Source organism: Simochromis diagramma, unplaced genomic scaffold (genome assembly GCF_900408965.1).
Source record: "Simochromis diagramma unplaced genomic scaffold, fSimDia1.1 OVJJ01000176.1, whole genome shotgun sequence".
Taxonomy (NCBI): Eukaryota; Metazoa; Chordata; class Actinopteri; order Cichliformes; family Cichlidae; genus Simochromis; species Simochromis diagramma.
Window position 1 is genome coordinate 2,278,212 of NW_024386892.1, and position 19,337 is coordinate 2,297,548.

Sequence of the window (19,337 nt, forward strand, 5' to 3'; positions counted from 1 at the left end):
AAAAATGACCAAAGAAAAAGTGGAAAACAGCTAAACATGAGAGGTTTTTGGACAAAGTTTGTGTTTTTTCCATTGATTAAGCACTGTTTCCAGCCAAGAGTGATACCATATATGCCCTATAGCTGCAGAAAAGGCTAACATTGTTATCTTTTTATAAAAAAAACAGCTAAACATGAGAGGGTTTTGGACAAAGTTTGTGTTCTCCATCCTTTAAGCACCGGTTCGAGCACCGTTTAAGCACCGGCACCATTTCAAAAGTACCGGTTTGGCACCGGTATCAGATAAAACTTAAACGATACCCATCCCTAGTCAGGACAAAAGTGTGTGTGTGTTAACGCCAGCAGTCATAGTTGGTTTCTCTTCTGCACAGAACACTAAATGGCTAAGGTACTACTGAAGTTTCTATCTGTTCCTCCTGGAGGCTAATAAGGAAACCTGGTTCTGGCCTGGAGGTAATGAGTGTACAGGCAGATTTCTTTTCTGATGTATTAATCACATATTTTAACCATATCACTTTAGTAATAGTAGTATCAGAAGACGTTAAACAGATAGTGAGACTCCAGGCTGTCTCCTGGCTGCATACTAATCCCATGTTTGCCTACTGGTGGTGGTCAGAGGGCCCGGTGGCGCCAGTGTCCGGCAGCCTCACCTCTGTCAGTGCAGCTGTGGCTGTAGCCATCACCAGTGTGTGAATGGGTGAATGTAGTGTAAAGCGCTTTGGGGTCCTTACAAAAAAACAGCTAAACACACCTCCCATGAAGATCACAATAGTGACTGTCAGTGGTCTTTGAGATTCATGGTCACAGCTCCACAGATTCTTTCCAAGTCTGTCTGCATTCAGGTTAACTTCAGGTCTTTGGAAAGGCATCGATCCTCCTCACAGAGAGCAGCGATCAGCAGTGACCTGGCTTCACTTCCTTTTCGTCGCACTGTGTCCATCACGTCTCGTGCTTTATCTGCTCTGCTCTGCTGTGATCTGACTGATTCCATCTCCTGATCATTGATAACGCGCTGCTGCAGGAGTTTATCCAGACGTTGGTTTAAAACAGATTCAGACACTCTTTCAATAAACTGTGAGCGAATTGTGAACAGTCTCTCATCCACCGGGACTCCGGCCTCAGCTGCTGGGACTCGGGCCTCAGCTGGGACACTCCTCATTAAGGTTTCTGTTCTTGGTGCTGAAGGAACAAAGATAGATAACAGACATGTAACAGGACGCTGACCTGCAGGTGAAAAGAGACTTAAGTATGATTTCAGTTAACTTTTATAAAACAACCTTGTAGCCGAGGTTTGCAGGGTAGTTTCTGCTCTGGCTTCTGGCAGCAAACTTACCTGGCAGGTAAACAGATGATTTCCAGGTTTCTGTCCCCTCTTGGTCTTTGACTGTCAGAGTCAAAATCTCTGGACTGGTACTCAGGAAAACTTGAAATGTTGGATGGTAATTTGGGCCAAACTTTAAGCGAAACTGTGTTTGCTAAAAACAACAGAAAGATGCCATTTTCATGACGTGTGAGTTATCCAGGACTTTAATTTAAGCAGCATTTCGTTTGTTACTGCTGACTCACCTCCGGCTGTATCCTGCTCTCAGGTTCACAGTGGATACTGTACCTTTGACCTAAGCTGAAAAGACAGTCAGCAGGGGTCTCAATGTATTCAGCACCATGTCCTTGTTGGGCAGCCACCTTCAGAGACAGGACAGTTTATTATGCTGGTAATGTTAATAAGTCTATTCACCTGTAGAGCTCATTTAAACGCATCAGGTGTAGAACATCATGTGTGAGTATGAATCAAAGAAAAACAATAATTCTTGAGATAAAACAACTTTGCACAGAGAAGGAAAGCTCTGGGACTTTATTTTTATCAGTAAAGTGTCAGATCTGACATTATGGTTCACAAACATCAAATGTTCACAGCTCAGGGTCATTACTGGGAGTGAATAATGAAGAGTAGTGATTGGTCAGCAGATCTGACAAGTCTGAAGGTGAATGTGATTACATAAAAGTTAACTGGAGTCTGATCCTGTGTTTCAGGTAATCAGGGAGGAATGACCAGTAAACCTGTACATCATTTTAGTTAAACATCAGAAATGCTGAGAAATCATTTGGATTCTGAGAGGACCATAGAGTGATGATGTTGAAACTGTTTACCTCTGGCAAAGGGATATTTTCCTGCAGCAGAAACATGTTGATTCTTCGAGATCCTGTCTCCAGAGGTCGGAAGAACAGCAGAACTTGACCATTTATGGCTTCTGCCACGTTCAGGAACCGCTTGAAGACATCCCAGATGAGGCCAAAGGCAGAGAGGTGAGGGACTTTCACAACCACATGGGTGGCAGTGATCTCCAGCGGCTCCAAGATGCTCATCCCATTATCAGAGATGTGGGCAACAGACAGCAGGCCATCAACATGCAGTGCTGTGAAAGCAAAGAGCTTTTAATTCTGAGAGTTCAGATTTACTTCTCAACATACCTGAGAATTACATCTCCTCCAAACTACAGGTTCACTTCCATCCTTTCTTGTTATAAATAAACTGCATTATGGTTATTTGTATAATGCAGAACAGTTCATCTTAATATAATATTTACAGGCCGATTGCACTAGCCAGTATTTTACCTAAGGTGTTAGAAAGAATCTTGTTTGACAGAGTTAGTGTGTTCATCTCTTCTCTGGATAATCAGTTTGGCTTCAAACTAAAGCACGGCACTGACGTGTGCATATATGCACTCAAGGAAATAGTCAGTTTGTATAGGGCTAAAAATTAATCTGTCCTCATGTGTTTCATTGATGCCTCTAAGGCTTCTGATCGAGTGAACCACAGAAAACTTTTTGATAAATTGAAGACACGGGGAGTTCCTCAATACATGGTGAGGATTCTCTCTTACTGGTACGCTCATCAGAACATGCAGGTTAAATGGGGAAGCAGTATTTCTGCCCCCTTTGGTGTCAGCAATGGTGTTAGACAGGGTGGGATTTTGTCTCCAATTTTATTTAATTTATATGTTGATGATTTGTCCATACAGCTGAGAGCCTGTAACACTGGGTGTATATTAGGTAAAACATTGATAAATCATCTTATGTATGCAGATGACCTGGTTGTTTTTAGTCCAAGCAGTGCTGGGTTACAGGATCTTCTTAATGTCTGTACTGAATATGGTGTGCAATATGACATTGAGTACAATGCTGCTAAAAGTGCTGTTTTGATATGTAGAAGCAAGCAGGATAAACAGCTAAATTTCCCTTTGTTTAAACTGGCACAAAAAACTCTTGAAGTTCATAAAAAGGTGAAATACCTCGGTCACTTTATTACTGAGCAAATGAATGATGATGACGACATATACAGACAACGATGTAAGCTCTATGTGCAGGCAAATACTACTGCACGCAAATTCAGCTTTTGTTCACTTCCAGTTAAAGTGGCTTTGTTTAAAGCGTATTGCACACCGCTATATACTGCCCCCTTGTGGTCATCCTACAAACAATGTAGCATGCTGAAGCTGCATGTTGCATATAATGATGCGATGAGAATCCTTTGCAGGATACCTAGAAGTGGTAGTGCAGCCAGATGTTTGTAGCTGTGGGTGTTTGGACTTTTAAAGCACTTTTAAGAAAGTTAATGTTCAATTTTAGAGAACGACTGGATGGTTCGAGTAACAGTATAACTTTAGCACTTACAGATCCGACACCGAGTGGTTCCCGGTACTCATCCAGTCTGAGAAAGCACTGGTTAAAGTGTTTGTGTATTTATTGATTTATTTTAAGTAATTGTGTTTTATGTATATTATGGTTTTATATTTTTACAAATGCTTTATATACTTATTTATATACATATATATATTTAATGGTTTATACCTTGTATGGGGGGGGGGGGGGGGGGGGTTGTGTGTGTGTTTCTTGTCTTGTTTTTATGGACATGAAGTCTGCCAATAAAGATTGAATTGAACTGAATTAACTGAGCACCACACAGTAACACAGATGTTTTCAGAGCATCATCACAGCAGTCAGCATTACAGTGCTCACCCTCCTTTGTTTCACAGTGTGGCAGGTGGAGCTCCCAGACTGCATCCTCAGAGCATGTGATGTTAAACAGCGGCCCTGCAGCTGTTTTTCCAGCTAGCTGAAGAAGGCTCTCATCCCATTGGTCAGTCCTGTACAACAGCTCCGCCTCCTGAGCCATAACAAACACTAGTCTGGTCAGAGTACACTGGAACACACCTGGACCAGGACACCTGAACCTGTAGGACACAGAAGGGCTGAAGCACTCCAACCAGCCTGTATGAGCTGAGGTCTGATCACCTCCAGCTGTATCACGCGTCTTATGTCACATCATTACATACATGTTATCAACCTAATGTGAAATTAGAAGCACCTGTAGGAGATGTGTGTGGATTCAGTTTGTACTTGAGGGGTGAAGCTTGATGGAGGCTGGAATTAAGAGAGGAAACAACATCAGCTGTTTAAAGCAGCAATAAACAAGTAAGTAGTGAAGAAACTACATGGAGTACACATCATTATTGATTTGTACATACGATGACACTGAATCTTAAACCTTATTGGCTGTCTGGCCTGACTAACCTGCCTTGTGCTGTAACACATATGACACAGTTTCTGTGCTGAAAGCCTCTGTTTTTGTTCCATAACACAATAATCAGATCCACATGCTTTTCTCTCACCTTAATGTGCTTTATGTCATCCTTAGACAAATCAAGCTGTGTGTCTAATGAGTCTGGATTCAGTCTGACCTCAGAGTAACCTGATGAGAGACAAACATCAAATAATTCAGGATTTCCTGGAACTCTAACTGGTGCTGTTTACAATCATATTCATTTGTTAGTGGTTTTCTGATCAAATACAAACTGTCTGTGAGGGATTTCTCTTTCTTCCTTAAGGACCCACCATCTTCTTCAGCTGCAGCCTTCTCACTCACTAAATAGATTTTAAAAAGTATTAAAATATTTTGACCAAAACCAGTACCTAAAAACACATCCTTAAAAAACGAACAAACATAATTTATAGATTTTTGCAGAATGAAATAAGCACAAACGAGCTTTCATGTGATATGCTGTTGATGAAATAGTGATGAATGTGACACAGAGTCTCAGTACTCACTGGTTTTGTCTATGGAAGATTTAAAAGTCTTGTTATTGAAACTGCAGACAGTAACGTTAAAACACAACTGATTAATGGTGTACTAAGCCTAGCCAGAGAAACAGAAGAAGACAGACTTTACCATGAAGATCCTCAGTGTGGATCAGTATAATATCAGCCTGATGTCTGCAGTTTAGTGTCAGCACAACTTTCACATCATATTCATCTCAGCACAACTAAAACATGCTGACTGACCTCAGAGTTTCAAGTCCACATCCTGGACTCTCCAGAAAACTACACAGCTGCTTCACTCCTGAATCCTGCAGATTGTAGTTGTAGCTCAGGTCCAGCTCTCTCAGATGGGAGGGGTTGGACTTCAGCGCTGCTGCCAGATAATCACAGCTGATCTCTGACAAACCACAGCTCCACAATCTGTATAAAGAATGAAAGATGTAAGTTTATTAGACAAAGTGTGAGCTTGAAATCATTCAGTGTTTCATCATCTGTTCAGAGCTGAAGAAGGTTCAGAATGTAGAAGTTTAGAAAATGGAAACTCCAAACAGCTGAAGCCAACAGGAAGCAGCTTCAAACAAATACAAAAACTCTTGTTTTTCTAATTTTTCACATTAAAGTCGTACATTTATCATAAAACCATGAAAAGACTTAAAAAGGGTTTATGCTACAGTTTTATCCGGCGTCATCTCCCTTCAGATTTATGATCGTCATGCATTATTGGCGATCAAATCTGCTATGGATAATTTTCAACAAAACAAGGTTGTTTTTCCAACGCAGCTTGAGCGCAGCACAGCACCCGGCTTATGTCCATTCTTGCTGATCAGCTCATTTTTTGCTTCAGAGGCCTCATTGGAGGAAGAGAGCTGGCTTTCTTGTGCTGCTTTGGAGAGAAGTGGATCTTCGGGGGCCTTTATTCCTGGGTTGCTGCCGGTAAAATAATCCTGAGACTTGCCAGACCTGGATTAATCCCCTCAACCCCCTGTGTTTACCACCCGACTGTCATCTGAAAGCATGGAAAGCCACAGCTTCGGACATCGGTCCCACACTGCTATCCATCATCAACAGTTCACTGAGGCAGGGTTGTGTTCCATCCCATTTTAAACATGCTGAGGTAACTCCTCTTTTAAAAAAACAGAATCTAGATCCTAGTTCTACTAGTAATTATCGGCCTATTTTAAAATTGCCATTTATAAACAAATTACTAGAAACAATTGTAGAAAATCAGTTTAGGTCCTTACTATGCAGATTACAGATTTTTGACCCTTTTCAGTCTGGCTTTCAAAAGCAGCACTCCAACGCTCTCTTAATGGTCTATAATGATCTATCAAGGGCTTCTGATACAAGGGATTGTTCTGTGATCATTTTGCTTGATCAGACCTCTACATTGGAGAGACCAAACAGCCACTTCACAAGCGCATGGCACAACACAGAAGAGCCACCTCCACAGGACAAGACTCAGCAGTCCATCTGCATCTTAAGGATAAAAAACACTCTTTCGAGGATGCCAATGTTCACATTTTGGACAGTGAAAGAAGCCATCTATGTCCACTGTGAGCGACCATCTTTGAACAGAGGCAGTGGTTTACGACACCAACTGTCTGCCATCTATAATCCAGTTTTGAGTTCCCTCCCCAGACGCCTTAACACCCACTCACATCCTGGGCCATCTGACCTCAGGAATTCGCATGATAAGGTGGGACCAGGTTTCACAATGAGCTCACCCGAAACCTTGGCTGATTGGGACCCACACCCAGCACAACATCATATTTAAAATCATATTCATCTCAGCACAACTAAAACATGGTGACTGACCTCAGAGTTTCAAGTCCACATCCTGGACTCTCCAGAAAACCACATAGCTGCTTCACTCCTGAATCATTCAGGTTGTTTCTACTCAAGTCCAGCTCTTTCAGATGCGAGGATTTGTACTTCAGTGCTGCTGCCAGATAATCACAGAACATCTCTGATAAACCACAGTTCGTCAATCTGTATAAAGAAGGTTCAGAATGTAGAAATTTAGAAAATGGAAACTCCAAACAGCTGAAGCCAACAGGAAGCAGCTTCAAACAAACACAACAAGAAAAAAAATTGTGAATTTTTCGCTGTTTCACTGTTAGTGGGTTTAATCATTCCTGCTGCACTGTTTGTCCTTACTCTGACTCGTCACATGTTTGGAGGCATATTTGATGTTTGCTCTTCTGGAAAATATGGAATATGCAAAGGAATGGAGACACGCTTCAGTCTTTATGGACCTGTTTCTGTACCTCCCACCTCCATTCTAGATGTTTGGACATCAGCTTATGAAATCCTGCCTGCTGTTGAAGTCTAGCATTACCCAGCAAGCCGTGCAGCAGTGTCAGTTTGTAAATGCGAAATAATTCCTGCTCCAAACTGTTTCTGTTTCACAGATTGCTGTGTCCTGTAACCCTTGACCTGCTAAAGCAAGTCAGCTGTGGATTATTTGTTGTTGTGTCTCTGAATTAGCACAGGTCGGCAGGCTGCTCGCCACCCTGTGGAGGGCTGCAGCCTAGTGTAGCCTAGAGTGTCACTGTTTGAAATGTGAACATTGTTCTGCTACAGTCAATGGACTAAACCAGAGAAGAAGAAAACAGACTTTACAATGAAGATCCTCAGTGTGGATCAGTATAATATCAGCCTTATGTCTGCAGTTTAGTGTCAGCACAACTTGAAAATCATATTCGTCTCAGCACAATTAAAACATGGTGACTGACCTCAGAGTTTCAAGTCCACATCCTGGACTCTCCAGAAAACCACATAGCTGCTTCACTCCTGAATCATTCAGGTTGTTTCCACTCACTTCCAGCTCTTTCAGATGCGAGGATTTGTACTTCAGTGCTGCTGCCAGATAATCACAGCACATCTCTGATAAACCACAGCTACTCAATCTGTATAAAGAAGGTTCAGAATGTAGAAATTTAGAAAATGGAAACTCCAAACAGCTGAAGCCAACAGGAAGCAGCTTCAAACAAACACAACAAGAAAAAAAATTGTGAATTTTTCGCATTAAAGTCATACATTTCTAACAGGAGTATTTGAAGGACAGCATCAGTGATGATCAACTTCTGTTCAGTAAAACAAAAAGCGAAGCTCTAAAGGGCTCAGCCTACATCTCCAAGAAACAAAGCTGATTGTGGAGACCTACCAGGTAAGCTGATCTGTGGACAGGACGAGCATCTTTAACTAAATTTAAAAGGTGAGCAGTCTTTGGAAGCCTTTACTGTCTGATAGTAATGTTTAAACAATGACTCAGGGCAGGATTTGTATCATCATTTTGCTTTTCTTCAGTTATTATGTTTAGCTTCTGCTTCAGAGATATTCTCTGAGATATTCTCTGAAATGTTTCCCACTGTTGGAAAACTTCTCAGAGTTTCTTCATAAAGGAGATCTCCTGTGGTGTCCATCTGTGCACACAAAGTACTACCAAACTCATCTCCTACTGAACACACACACTTTGTAGGACTCATCAGTACTACTACAAAGGAACGGAGACACGCTTTATTCTTTATGGATCTGTTTCTGTACCTGCCACCACCATTCTAGATGTTTGTACATCAGCTTATAAAATCCTGCCTGCTGTTGAAGTCTTTATTTATTATTCTCCACCTGCTTCCCTGTCACGTTGTGGGTGGAGCTGCCTGAGCCCCGCCCACACAGAAGCTTCCAAACAGCAGACACAGCTCCTCTCTGAAGCTAAACTTCTGCTTCATCTCCACCTCTTTTCTTCATCCTACATTTCTCTTTTCTCTTCTTCAGTGTTCTGCAGCCATGGAGCCTTTCACAGCCGTTAACACCCATACCTGACCAACTAGCATTACCCAGCAAGCCGTGCAGCAGTGTCAGTTTGTAAATGCGAAATAATTCCTGCTCCAAACTGTTTCTGTTTCACAGATTGCTGTGTCCTGTAACCCTTGACCTGCTAAAGCAAGTCAGCTGTGGATTATTTGTTGTTGTGTCTCTGAATTAGGAAAGGTCGGCAGGCTGCTTGCCGCCCTGTGGAGGGCTGCAGCCTATAGCTTGAGTATCACTGTTTGAAATGTGAACATTGTTCTGCTACAGTCAATGGACTAAATCAGAGAAGAAGAAAACAGACTTTACAATGAAGATCCTCAGTGTGGATCAGTATATCAGCCTTATGTCTGCAGTTTAGGGTCAGGCACAACATCATATTTAAAATCATATTCATCTCAGCACAACTAAAACATGGTGACTGACCTCAGAGTTTCAAGTCTACATCCTGGACTCTCCAGAAAACCACACAGTTGCTTCACTCCTGAATCCTGCAGATTGTTGCTACTCAGGTCCAGCTCTCTCAGATAGGAGGGGTTGGACTTCAGCGCTGCTGCCAGATAATCACAGCTGATCTTTGACAGCCCACACCACCCCAATCTGTATAAAGATGGAAAGAAGTAAGTTTTAGTAGACAAAGTGTGTTCTTGAAACTATTTATTGTTTCATTATTTCATCTGCTCAGAGCTGAAGAAGGTTCAGAATGTAGAAGTTTAGAAAATGGAAACTCCAAACAGCTGAAGCCAACAGGAAATAGCTTCAAAAGAACACAACAAGAGAAAAAACTCTGAATTTTTCACATTAAAGTCGTACATTTCTAACAAGAGTATTTTAAAGGCAGCGTCACTGATGATTGTCTTCTATTCAGTTAAACGTTGGTTTTCCACATGTTAATGGTTTTAATGATGCACAAAAGACTGAGTTCAAAGAGCGAGCGAGGAGGATGACAGTGAGATGGTACAAGAGAATCAAGAACCTGACGAGGAAATGAGCAGGAGCCTGTTGAACTGAAGCTTTCACAGTGTAAGTGTAAAGTGTGCATGTTAGTCCCCGTAGGGAAATAGTTCCTCTGCATTTAACCCATTCACCCAGTGAAGCAGTGGGCAGCCACCAATGCAGCGCCCGGGGAGCAGTGTGTAGGGACGGTACCTTGCTCAGGGGTACCTCAGGGTAGCCGTTCAGTGGAGTCGAACCACCGACCTTCCGATCATGGGGCCACCACTCTACCTACTGAGCTATCCCTGCTACCAGAGATGTCTTTTACTGCACATAACCAGGACACAGACTCTTAATCCTGAAATTTGGATGACCTTTCTCTCTTTGTGTTCACAAATGATGCAATAACTCTGTGACTGTCCTGGAACTTTCAGCAGTATTGTTACATCCTTTTTCCACAGCTCTTATGACAGCAGTGTACATTCACTGCAGGCACAATCTGCCTCTGCTTCAGCACTGTTTATGATGCACAAACTGCAGGAACCAAACTCATTCTGGCTCATTTGAATTATGTCTGCATACAAAGACACTTTGAAACTCTCATCAGTATGTTTCCTGTCCTACTAGGAGGGATCAAACTCTGGATCTTTTTTCTGGATCAGTTAAGGATGCTTTTCCATCCGAAGAAAGACCAGCACCATACTTGTTGTGCATAAAAGGTGGGAACATCAGCGCTGCCACATGGGCACAACACTGCATGAACAAGGACTCAGTACTTCCAATAAAGGACTAGGACAAAGAACAGGTGAGTGAGAAGACCCTGTTGGTGTGGACGGACCATCAGGGGCTCCAAGACTAAGGAACAGAGACGTCCATGTACCAGCTGAGGATGCTGCAGTGATCCTGGAAGCTCAGTCCAATCTGAGGCCGTACCGTGTAAACTACGTGAACCACAGTTTCTTCACAGACTTTAGCCAAGTGAACATCTGGAGATCCAACAGTGCACGAGCTGCAAGCGATCAGCTGTTTTCTCATATACACAGATTCTCTCATCAGCTGCTGTGATGTGTGTGCACTTCTCAAATCTGCTTGAGCAGCAGTATATCCTTGATGTTGTTCCTTTCTAACCAAAGATATGGGACTGAGCTCCACTGAGCTAGTTCTACTTTCATTCAGATATAAACTGCTACAGTCTGCTTACTGGTTACTTACTGGTTCTTTGTGTGCTTGTTTTTAGAATAGTAGTCAGTCTTATTGTTCAAAGAAGGCAGTCAGTTGTAACTAAATGTAGCTGCTACAAGTAGTTTTTTTTAACTTTATATTTATTGGGTATGTTTTTTCCTGGAACGTGGCCGCCGACGCCAAATCAGATGTGGATGAGGCGGTGTTGTGGGAATCGTCAAATCCGAGCCTCCAGAGTGTGAGGACAATGGCTGGAAAGCCTCAGCTGAGCCTCTAGGGGGGTCAGGTTGGATCCTGGCAGCCCTCACCCTGGGTGCTGGGACAGGCACAGGAGCAAACTGGACACCGGTCACCCCCACCCGAGGAACAGGAACAGGTGCAGGAGTAGGCTGGGTCACAGCTGCCCTCGCCCTGGGAGCTGGCAAAGGAATGGGTGATGGCTGTGCATCAGCAGCACCGTCCAGAGGAATTGGTACCGGTGCAGGGACGTGCTGAGCCCTAGCTGCTCGAGGAGCTGTTGCAGGGACAGGCTGAGCCTTTGCTGCCTTCACCTGAGAAGGTGAAACAGGTGAAGGTGAAGGCAGAATCTGAGCCGCCGTGCTAGCAGGAAAAGTCTGAGCAATGGGTGTGGAAATAATGACTGGATGAGTGATACTGACAGGTTTAGAGGTGTGAATATTTTTAATAATGGCCTGGGATGATGAAACAGTTTCTTTGGCGGCAGGATGGTGAGTATTAATTGGATAGTCCAGAATGTAATCACAAAACACAGTCTTTTGATTAGGTAGATGGTGAACAGTCTCTGGCTTGCAGTGAGGAGTAAGAAAGGGAAAGCACTGCCTCCTGCCACTCGAAAATGTCTGAGTCCACTGGGTCACAGACGTGTCTTCGTGGCACGGGTCTTGTCATTCTGTCAGGGATGTGTGTGGATGAGAGGAAGAGATAACCCAAATTCAGGACTCACGGTGAGAGTTGGAGTTTATTATAATGACAGGACGAGCAGAACGTAAGATGGCTGAACTGACTGAAAGACTGGCTGGCTGAACTGAGTACACACATGCTGAGTAGACAACATCAATGACAAAACACTGGACCGAGAGAAACTGAGGGTTTAAATACAGGCTGGATGGTGAGTGATTAGAAACTGGTGAGTGAACGGCTGAACTTAATCTGAGTAAAGACACATGGAAGTAACTGGAACAGCAAAACAGGAAATGAGAACGAGTGACAAAATAAACTGAACATGAACAAACTGAAAACACTGGTTGAGCCACCCAGGAACCCTGACAGTCGTTCCATAGTATGAATTTTGTGTATTATTTCTGTCCAGTCAGAAACAGTTGGTGGTTCCTCATTCAGCCATTTATGTGTTATAGCTTTCTTGCTGGCTGCCTGTAGTATCTGTAGCAGTTATCTATCCCATTTCTTCAATCTGGTTGGTATATTGCCTAAACAAAAAGACACTGAAACTCCCTTCAAGCTGTGACCCAATTATCTGCTTAGTGTGTTCAATCACAACTGACCAGTAGGGGGAGATTTTAGGACACTCCCAAAAGACATGGAAATGGCCTGCCAAAGTATATCCACATCTCCTCCAACATTTCCCTTGGTCAACATTTTTGCTTTGGAGTTCTTTAATCTTAGGTGCGATTAAAAAACAAAACAAACCTCATAGTTTTTTTCCAAGTGAATTCTGTCCATAGTTCTAAACTTAATGTAGGTGGTAGACAACAGTTTCCTTTCTTTTTGTAGTGCTGAGTAGATCATGGAAATCAGTTTTTTTTTAGCAGTTTCCCTTTGCATATATGTATAAAAATTTGGACTAGAGATCTTCCCTCCTTATGCTGGGCTTACACTGTGCGATTTTTGGCCCATTTTGAGCCAATTTTTGAGTCGTGCGACTGTTTTGGTGATCAGCCTGATTCTGGCCTTCATCGTGCGTCGTGCATCTGTAACAGTGTTTATGTGGTGTTATTCCACTTGCAACAAATGTCAGTGTAATGGGGAAACAACGCCCCCCCCCCCCCCGGTGTGGCTGGTTAGGTGAGGCTGGCTGCATTAATCGCTGCCAGTCTGCCGTAGCCATACGAGAGGTGAGTTGTATTGTTCCGCCCACGATATAGCTAAGTAGTACAGCACATAAAATATGTTTGATTAGCTGATGGGCACCAAGTGTAATAAGTGCTTAGTGGACACATGTCCAACACCAGTTTTATGTACTTTCATTTGTTTATTATTGTGTAAAACTGTATGCTAAAGTGGAATGCTAATGGGATGTTCTGCCGTAGTGTGCTGTGCGGAGTGGTGTGTGGCGAGCCTGTCCACTGATAAAACACCGTTGTTTCCATTCATGCAATAAAGTGGCAACGATCGATAAGAGACTCCTTGTCTTCTTCAACACAACACAGAGTCGAGGAGTCTGTTTGGGCTGAACTGTTGCAGCGGGATGAAGCAGAAACCGGTTACACATCGTGTAGTATACGTGGGGTAACGAGAAGCGATTAACACCTCACGACCAGCTCCCGATCATAAATCGCTTGGTCGTGAGGGTGTCACCTCAGCCGCTCACACTGCGCACGCGCAAACACATAAACGTCGGTGAAAAAGACGGAGTAGCACAGCAGTGCAACGTGTGATCTGGACACAAGCGATGGAGGCACTTGTAGAACTCATCCGAGCCTTTTCGATGTGGCCTCACAAAATTATCACGACTGCAACAACCGTGAAAATAGTTGGATTTACATGCTGCTCAATCACAGCTGCCTGATCAATGTTTTTCATTAGCAAAGTTGATGGCGGTGGTGTGCGTGTCTGTGTGAGTGAAAGACAGAGGGAGAGAGAGCAACAGAATTTCCTGTTATGCATATTCATTCTCGAGAGCAGTGATGTTTTGGGGCTGTCGCCGAGCAACACGGACTTTCAACTCCCGCCACAGATTTTCTATGGGGTTGAGGTCTGGAGACTGGCTAGGCCACTCCAGGACTTTCAAATGCTTCTTACGGAGCCACTCCTTTGTTGCCCGGGCGGTGTGTTTTGGATCATTGTCATGTTGGAAGACCCAGCCTCGTTTCATCTTCAAAGTTCTCACTGATGGAAGGAGGTTTTGGCTCAAAATCTCACGATACATGGCCCCATTCATTCTGTCCTTAACACGGATCAGTCGTCCTGTCCCCTTGGCAGAAAAACAACCCCATAGCATGATGTTTCCACCCCCACAGTAGGTATGGTGTTCTTGGGATGCAACTCAGTATTCTTCTTCCTCCAAACACGACGAGTTGAGTTTATACCAAAAAGTTCTACTTTGGTTTCATCTGACCACATGACATTCTCCCAATCCTCTGCTGTATCATCCATGTGCTCTCTGGCAAACTTCAGACGGGCCTGGACATGCACTGGCTTCAGCAGCGGAACACGTCTGGCACTGCGGGATTTGATTCCCTGCCGTTGTAGTGTGTTACTGATGGTGACCTTTGTTACTTTGGTCCCAGCTCTCTGCAGGTCATTCACCAGGTCCCCCCGTGCACTCATAAAAATTAGTCATTGGATGAACTCAATTTGACTGATGGCAGGTTTTCCACGTAATACATTTATTTTGGTTCAACCAAATCTACATACATCATGACAATTTATTTAAATTGAGTCAGTAGAACACAATTTTTTTAAACGCATTTAAAAGGAAAAAAATTACATTAATAAGATGTGAAAGGTTTTGGTTGGTTCAACTCAATACAATGTCATTCATTTGAGCTAGATTTTCTTTCGAATTGAAATGATTATTTTAAATTCAACTAAATCATAATTTTAATTACCAGAAAACTAATTTAATTATTAAAATAATGACAAAATAAATTTGTTTTATCAACTCAGTTTTATTCACTTGAATTAAAATCAGAAACAGAATATTTTGTGAATAAACATACATTTCACATGGTCAAATTAACCTTAACAAAATCAAAGTGCTCACAAAAAAGTGCCTTACATTTGAAATGAATATCAAATCTGAAAAGCACACACCTTTGTATTACTAGGCAAGACTGAAAACAAACTGGAATTTGTAAAATCCGATTTCACGTAAGAATCATTGTATATATATTTATAGTGACACTTGCAGGTAGGTTTTCAGCAAATTCACAATGATAACCTACTAAACATTGCAATTCACACCATATTATGCCAGTCACTGAACATTTTAAACAACCCAAAAATACTTAAATACAAATATATAATGTATATATATATATATATATATATATATATATATATATATATAAAAGATTTTCATTAAGAACATTTTGTGTTACCAAAGGGGAGGTATTTTAATAAAAAAAACCTTTATTTCTCTAATTCAAACTTTTACAAGCTTATAAGAACGGGAACACCAACTTTAAAACACTGGAAGACACCAAACTTGTCAGCATTTGTTTTGTCTCTTCGAAAATCCCAAAAGCAATTAAAAGGAAGATGCTGGTTACAACCATTGAATTTTTTTTGAGCTAAATTCTCACAGTCCTTTTATCCATCTATAGTAGTATAGATTAAAGGTTACATCACTCACAACAGAACAGCAGACAAAAATAGACAACTTCTATTTTTCAAAAAAAAGGGGGGAAAAAAAGGTCACAGTTTGAACAAAAGAGATAAAAAGGCCAAAATCAAATTTTGTGCTGGGGTCTTGTTTGCCTAAGCAAACATCTTCAATTTCATTTGTTGCATTTGTACTGAGCCTTTGTCCATCCAGATTCATTAAATTCTTCTGACATAACTCGAAAGTGTACTTGAGGTCATTTGGATAGCTCAGATCAAGTGCATGAATCAGTCCAAAGAGAACGATGAATGCCATGATGACACTACCGAGGTTGTTCATAACTGTAGTACCTTCAATGACAACTGCAACATCCTCTGGCTCCTGAATGCCTTCTCTTCTGATGGTGTAAATACCCATGACAGTTGCTGCAGTGGACCTCAACCGTTCATCCTCAGTGGAGGAGGTCTGAAAAACAGGTTGTTTCAGGTTTAAGGGCTCTGTCACTTGGAAGGGGAAATATTATGCAAAACTCAGCTTTGTATCCTTTTGTGCTGAAACATGGGTCTCTACTGCCTCTATAAACACTCCAAACATGAATAAAACCCATCAATCTGTTTTCTATCAATAGTTTGGGTTAAGGTATTATGTACCTCCCTTTGGGAGGGGCTTGAAGTGTCCTCAAGTGTCTATAGGTGTAGGTGTAGGTGTGTGTGTGTAGGGGGGGGGGGGGGGGGGGCTGGGTCAATTTCCCTTATTTCATGACAATTGGGGACCTTTTGAAACAGCTTGTTTTAGGCACATTATTCCGGAAACCAGAAGATCGCTGTAACGCCAGTGACACTAGTCAGTGTCTCGATGCAATCTGCTGGGTTCCTTATATAGAAGACTTTTTACTAATTGGCATAATTAACTGAACTTCATTGGAGTGTTTACTTTATGAAGTGCCTTGAGATGACTGTTGTTGTGATATACCGCTATATAAATAAACTGAATTTAAACACTGACAGAAAGTGGATGAATGTTTTCTTCACATTTACCGTGTTTATAGAGGCAGTAGATACCTACATGGCAGCCCCCAAAAAATGAACAATTGAATTTTTACTGAATCTGTCCCCTTAAAAGGTGCTCTCCAGTACAAGTTTCAACAATGACTATTAAGAATAATACATATTTCACAATTATATTGTCTTATTTGAATATATGAGCATTTTGCGTGCGATGAACCTAACTCAAATTGAAGCTAGAAAATAAAGTGTAATAAGCGTACCAGATACTCCTTGAACAGTAGGTCTGGATCTTCATTAAAGTAGATCACCAGGCTTTTAAGAGTATGCTCCCTCTTTATGTCGATGTCATCACACTAATGCAAGGGTGGGAAAAAAGGGTGAAAAAAATGGAATTGATTGATTGCATTTAATTGATGGGTTTATCATTAGTACTGACCAAACTACTGATCGCCATGATATCCTTGATCTTTTGGCCCTTTGCTCCTTTGCTCCCCTCAAAAATTTGCATCAGCTTGTCTGTTAAATTGTCCAGCTGAGCCAAGAACTTCGCCTGCAGGGGTTTTGTAGTGATCTGCAGGAACTCTGCATTCACCTGGAAATAAAACATACATAAATATAGTAAACTAGAAGTTTAAATACAGAATGCTGAATCAACACACTGAAAGTTGCTAAACATTTGAACCATCAGTGAAGTTTGTCAAGACCTAAACTGTTTGTAGCTGAGTTTAGGAATATATCGCCACCTGTTGCTTTGGCATGTTCCTAGCAGCGTTTTCCTTCATTTTTGCGTTTACCTGTGGACGGGATTATTTTTTAAAACGAAAACGGAAAATCTCCGTTTTCAAAAATACCTGTGTAAGTGTGGACGTAGCCGAAATCTTTTATAATAATAAATAGGTTTGAACGTCACGGGAGTGCGCATTGTGCTGCCTGCAGTTACTCTTCCGGCCACATGGTTCGCTTTTGGTAGCACCCTCAGTAAACTATGTAGTGCTTTTAAAGACACCTCAAAAGATACTTTCTACTAGAAAATGGCATTATATAATAATAAACACAGAATACCATATTTTTAGATTATAAAAAGAAAACAGTAAGAAAGAAGTTAGCTATAGGACATCATCTTTCATTGAGCACAATGGCTAGCTGCTAATAAGCTAGCACACATTCCGACTTAAAAGTTGGCAGCTACACAATTTCTCCTCTAAAACAAGGCACTTTTGAAAAGACCTGTCTATATTGTCAAAAAAAATAGTATTCAAGCAGAGAAGAGAATGGTAGCACCACCAAAAGTTCAAAAAACAACTGTTACAAGCTTCTATGATAAATAGCATTGCCATAGATTTAGCTGATAAAGAAATACACAATTGGATATATGAAAAAATAATATGTTACCTTACCTGAAGGTGTAGTTTTATCCAAAAAGTACAGAAAGGCCAAGAGCAGCTGCATTCATTTAGGTGATCCTGAAAGAGCGCAAAATTTTCAAAGAAGGCGGACCGTTGTGTAACTCAATAACTTTGTGTTCTTGTAACAAAGACTGCTTTGAGAGAAAATAATTTAGGTTCACCACACGAATAATAATTGCAGTAATGCTGGAGTGCTACATTTGCATTGAATGAGATTAAAAAAAATGTTTAAGCTTAAAGAGGGGCTTGAATTTATTTCTTTGAGTTTACAAATACTTAATTGCAAAAATGTACTCCTCCTACCCCCAGTGCCCCAACAAACTCATTCATTTTGTGTTCAGAATCAGCCTCTGCTGGTTTAGAATAATTTTAGGTTTACACAAAGAAAATCAAATTAATTTGGTATTTTTTAATTACATTTATGAACAACTAACAAAATTTGTATGTGTTCTTTGAAAGGAGGACCTGGATCTGTTTTTTGAGTGTGTGGTTCTGGGATCTTTGCTCACCGTTCTCATGATCATTTTGACCCCACGGGATGAGATCTTGCGTGGAGCCCCAGATCGAGGGAGATTATCAGTGGTCTTGCATGTCTTCCATTTTCTGATGATTGCTCCCACAGTTGATTTTTTCACACCAAGCTGCTTGCCTATTGTAGATTCACTCTTCCCAGTCTGGTGCAGGTCTACAATACTTTTCCTGGTGTCCTTCGAAAGCTCTTTGGTCTTGGCCATGGCGGAGTTTGGAGTCTGACTGAGAGCCATCTCTGAGGTTGCTGTAGAAGCGGGATATTAAACCCTTCTTCAGCTGATGGTTTATTGCTATGTCCTCTAATGAGTTTAGAGTGGGCAATGTTAGGGATTTTTGAGTTTTTGAAATGAAGCTTCTGATTTGAAGAAATTTGAAAAAATGTTTAGTTGGGATGCCAAATTTCTGTGTCAAGCCATTGAAACATAGTAGGGTGTCCTTGTCAAATAGGTCTGCAACTTTGCACAGGCCTCTGTCGGCCCACATTTTAAAGCCCAAATCTTTCCAACCGGGTTTAAAAACCCTATTGCCCCAGATAGGTGAGAATTGGGATAGTGCTGGCGTTTCATTTTTAAACTTGAGTGCGTCGAACCACACACGAATGGTATTTTTAACAAAGAGGTTTGATGTATCTTTCATCAGATCTTTATACTTTGCAGAGTACAGGTAAGTGCTGAGCGGTAAGGGGGTAGTACTTGTCCTTTCTAAATTTACCCAGGGTAAGGTTGTTGTTGAAAACCAGCATGAGGCCGCGGAGAGTTGGGCAGCCCAGCAGTACCATTTGAGGTTTGGAACACAAAGACCTCCCCTGTCGTACGGGAGATATAGTAGCGAGAGGCGCAGTCTG

General features: G+C 41.7%; 2 protein-coding genes across 3 annotated transcripts; both read right to left on the reverse strand.

The window, feature by feature from the left end:
- Positions 1 to 254: 254 nt before the first annotated feature.
- LOC120734846 (NACHT, LRR and PYD domains-containing protein 1b allele 2-like) lies at positions 255 to 9,373 on the reverse strand. Its single transcript, XM_040033890.1, has 11 exons — positions 9,333 to 9,373; positions 7,832 to 8,005; positions 5,106 to 5,146; positions 4,893 to 4,922; positions 4,670 to 4,749; positions 4,366 to 4,421; positions 4,017 to 4,231; positions 2,148 to 2,413; positions 1,566 to 1,682; positions 1,333 to 1,474; positions 255 to 1,223 (listed from the first exon to the last, which is right to left on the reverse strand). Exons 2-11 carry the CDS (start codon positions 7,978 to 7,980, stop codon positions 838 to 840), a joined length of 1,482 nt encoding a protein of 493 aa, XP_039889824.1. The 5' UTR covers positions 7,981 to 8,005; positions 9,333 to 9,373; the 3' UTR covers positions 255 to 837.
- Positions 9,374 to 15,401: 6,028 nt separating this feature from the next.
- On the reverse strand, positions 15,402 to 18,167 carry LOC120734850. Of its 2 annotated transcripts, XM_040033898.1 has the most exons (4): positions 17,954 to 18,167; positions 16,993 to 17,148; positions 16,817 to 16,909; positions 15,402 to 16,014 (listed from the first exon to the last, which is right to left on the reverse strand). In XM_040033898.1, exons 2-4 carry the CDS (start codon positions 17,062 to 17,064, stop codon positions 15,610 to 15,612), a joined length of 570 nt encoding a protein of 189 aa, XP_039889832.1. In that variant the 5' UTR covers positions 17,065 to 17,148; positions 17,954 to 18,167; the 3' UTR covers positions 15,402 to 15,609. The 2 variants fall into 2 exon arrangements, with proteins under 2 accessions (XP_039889832.1, XP_039889831.1); XM_040033897.1 differs by lacking the exon at positions 17,954 to 18,167 and having other exon boundaries at positions 16,993 to 17,575.
- Between the last annotated feature and the right edge of the window lie 1,170 nt (positions 18,168 to 19,337).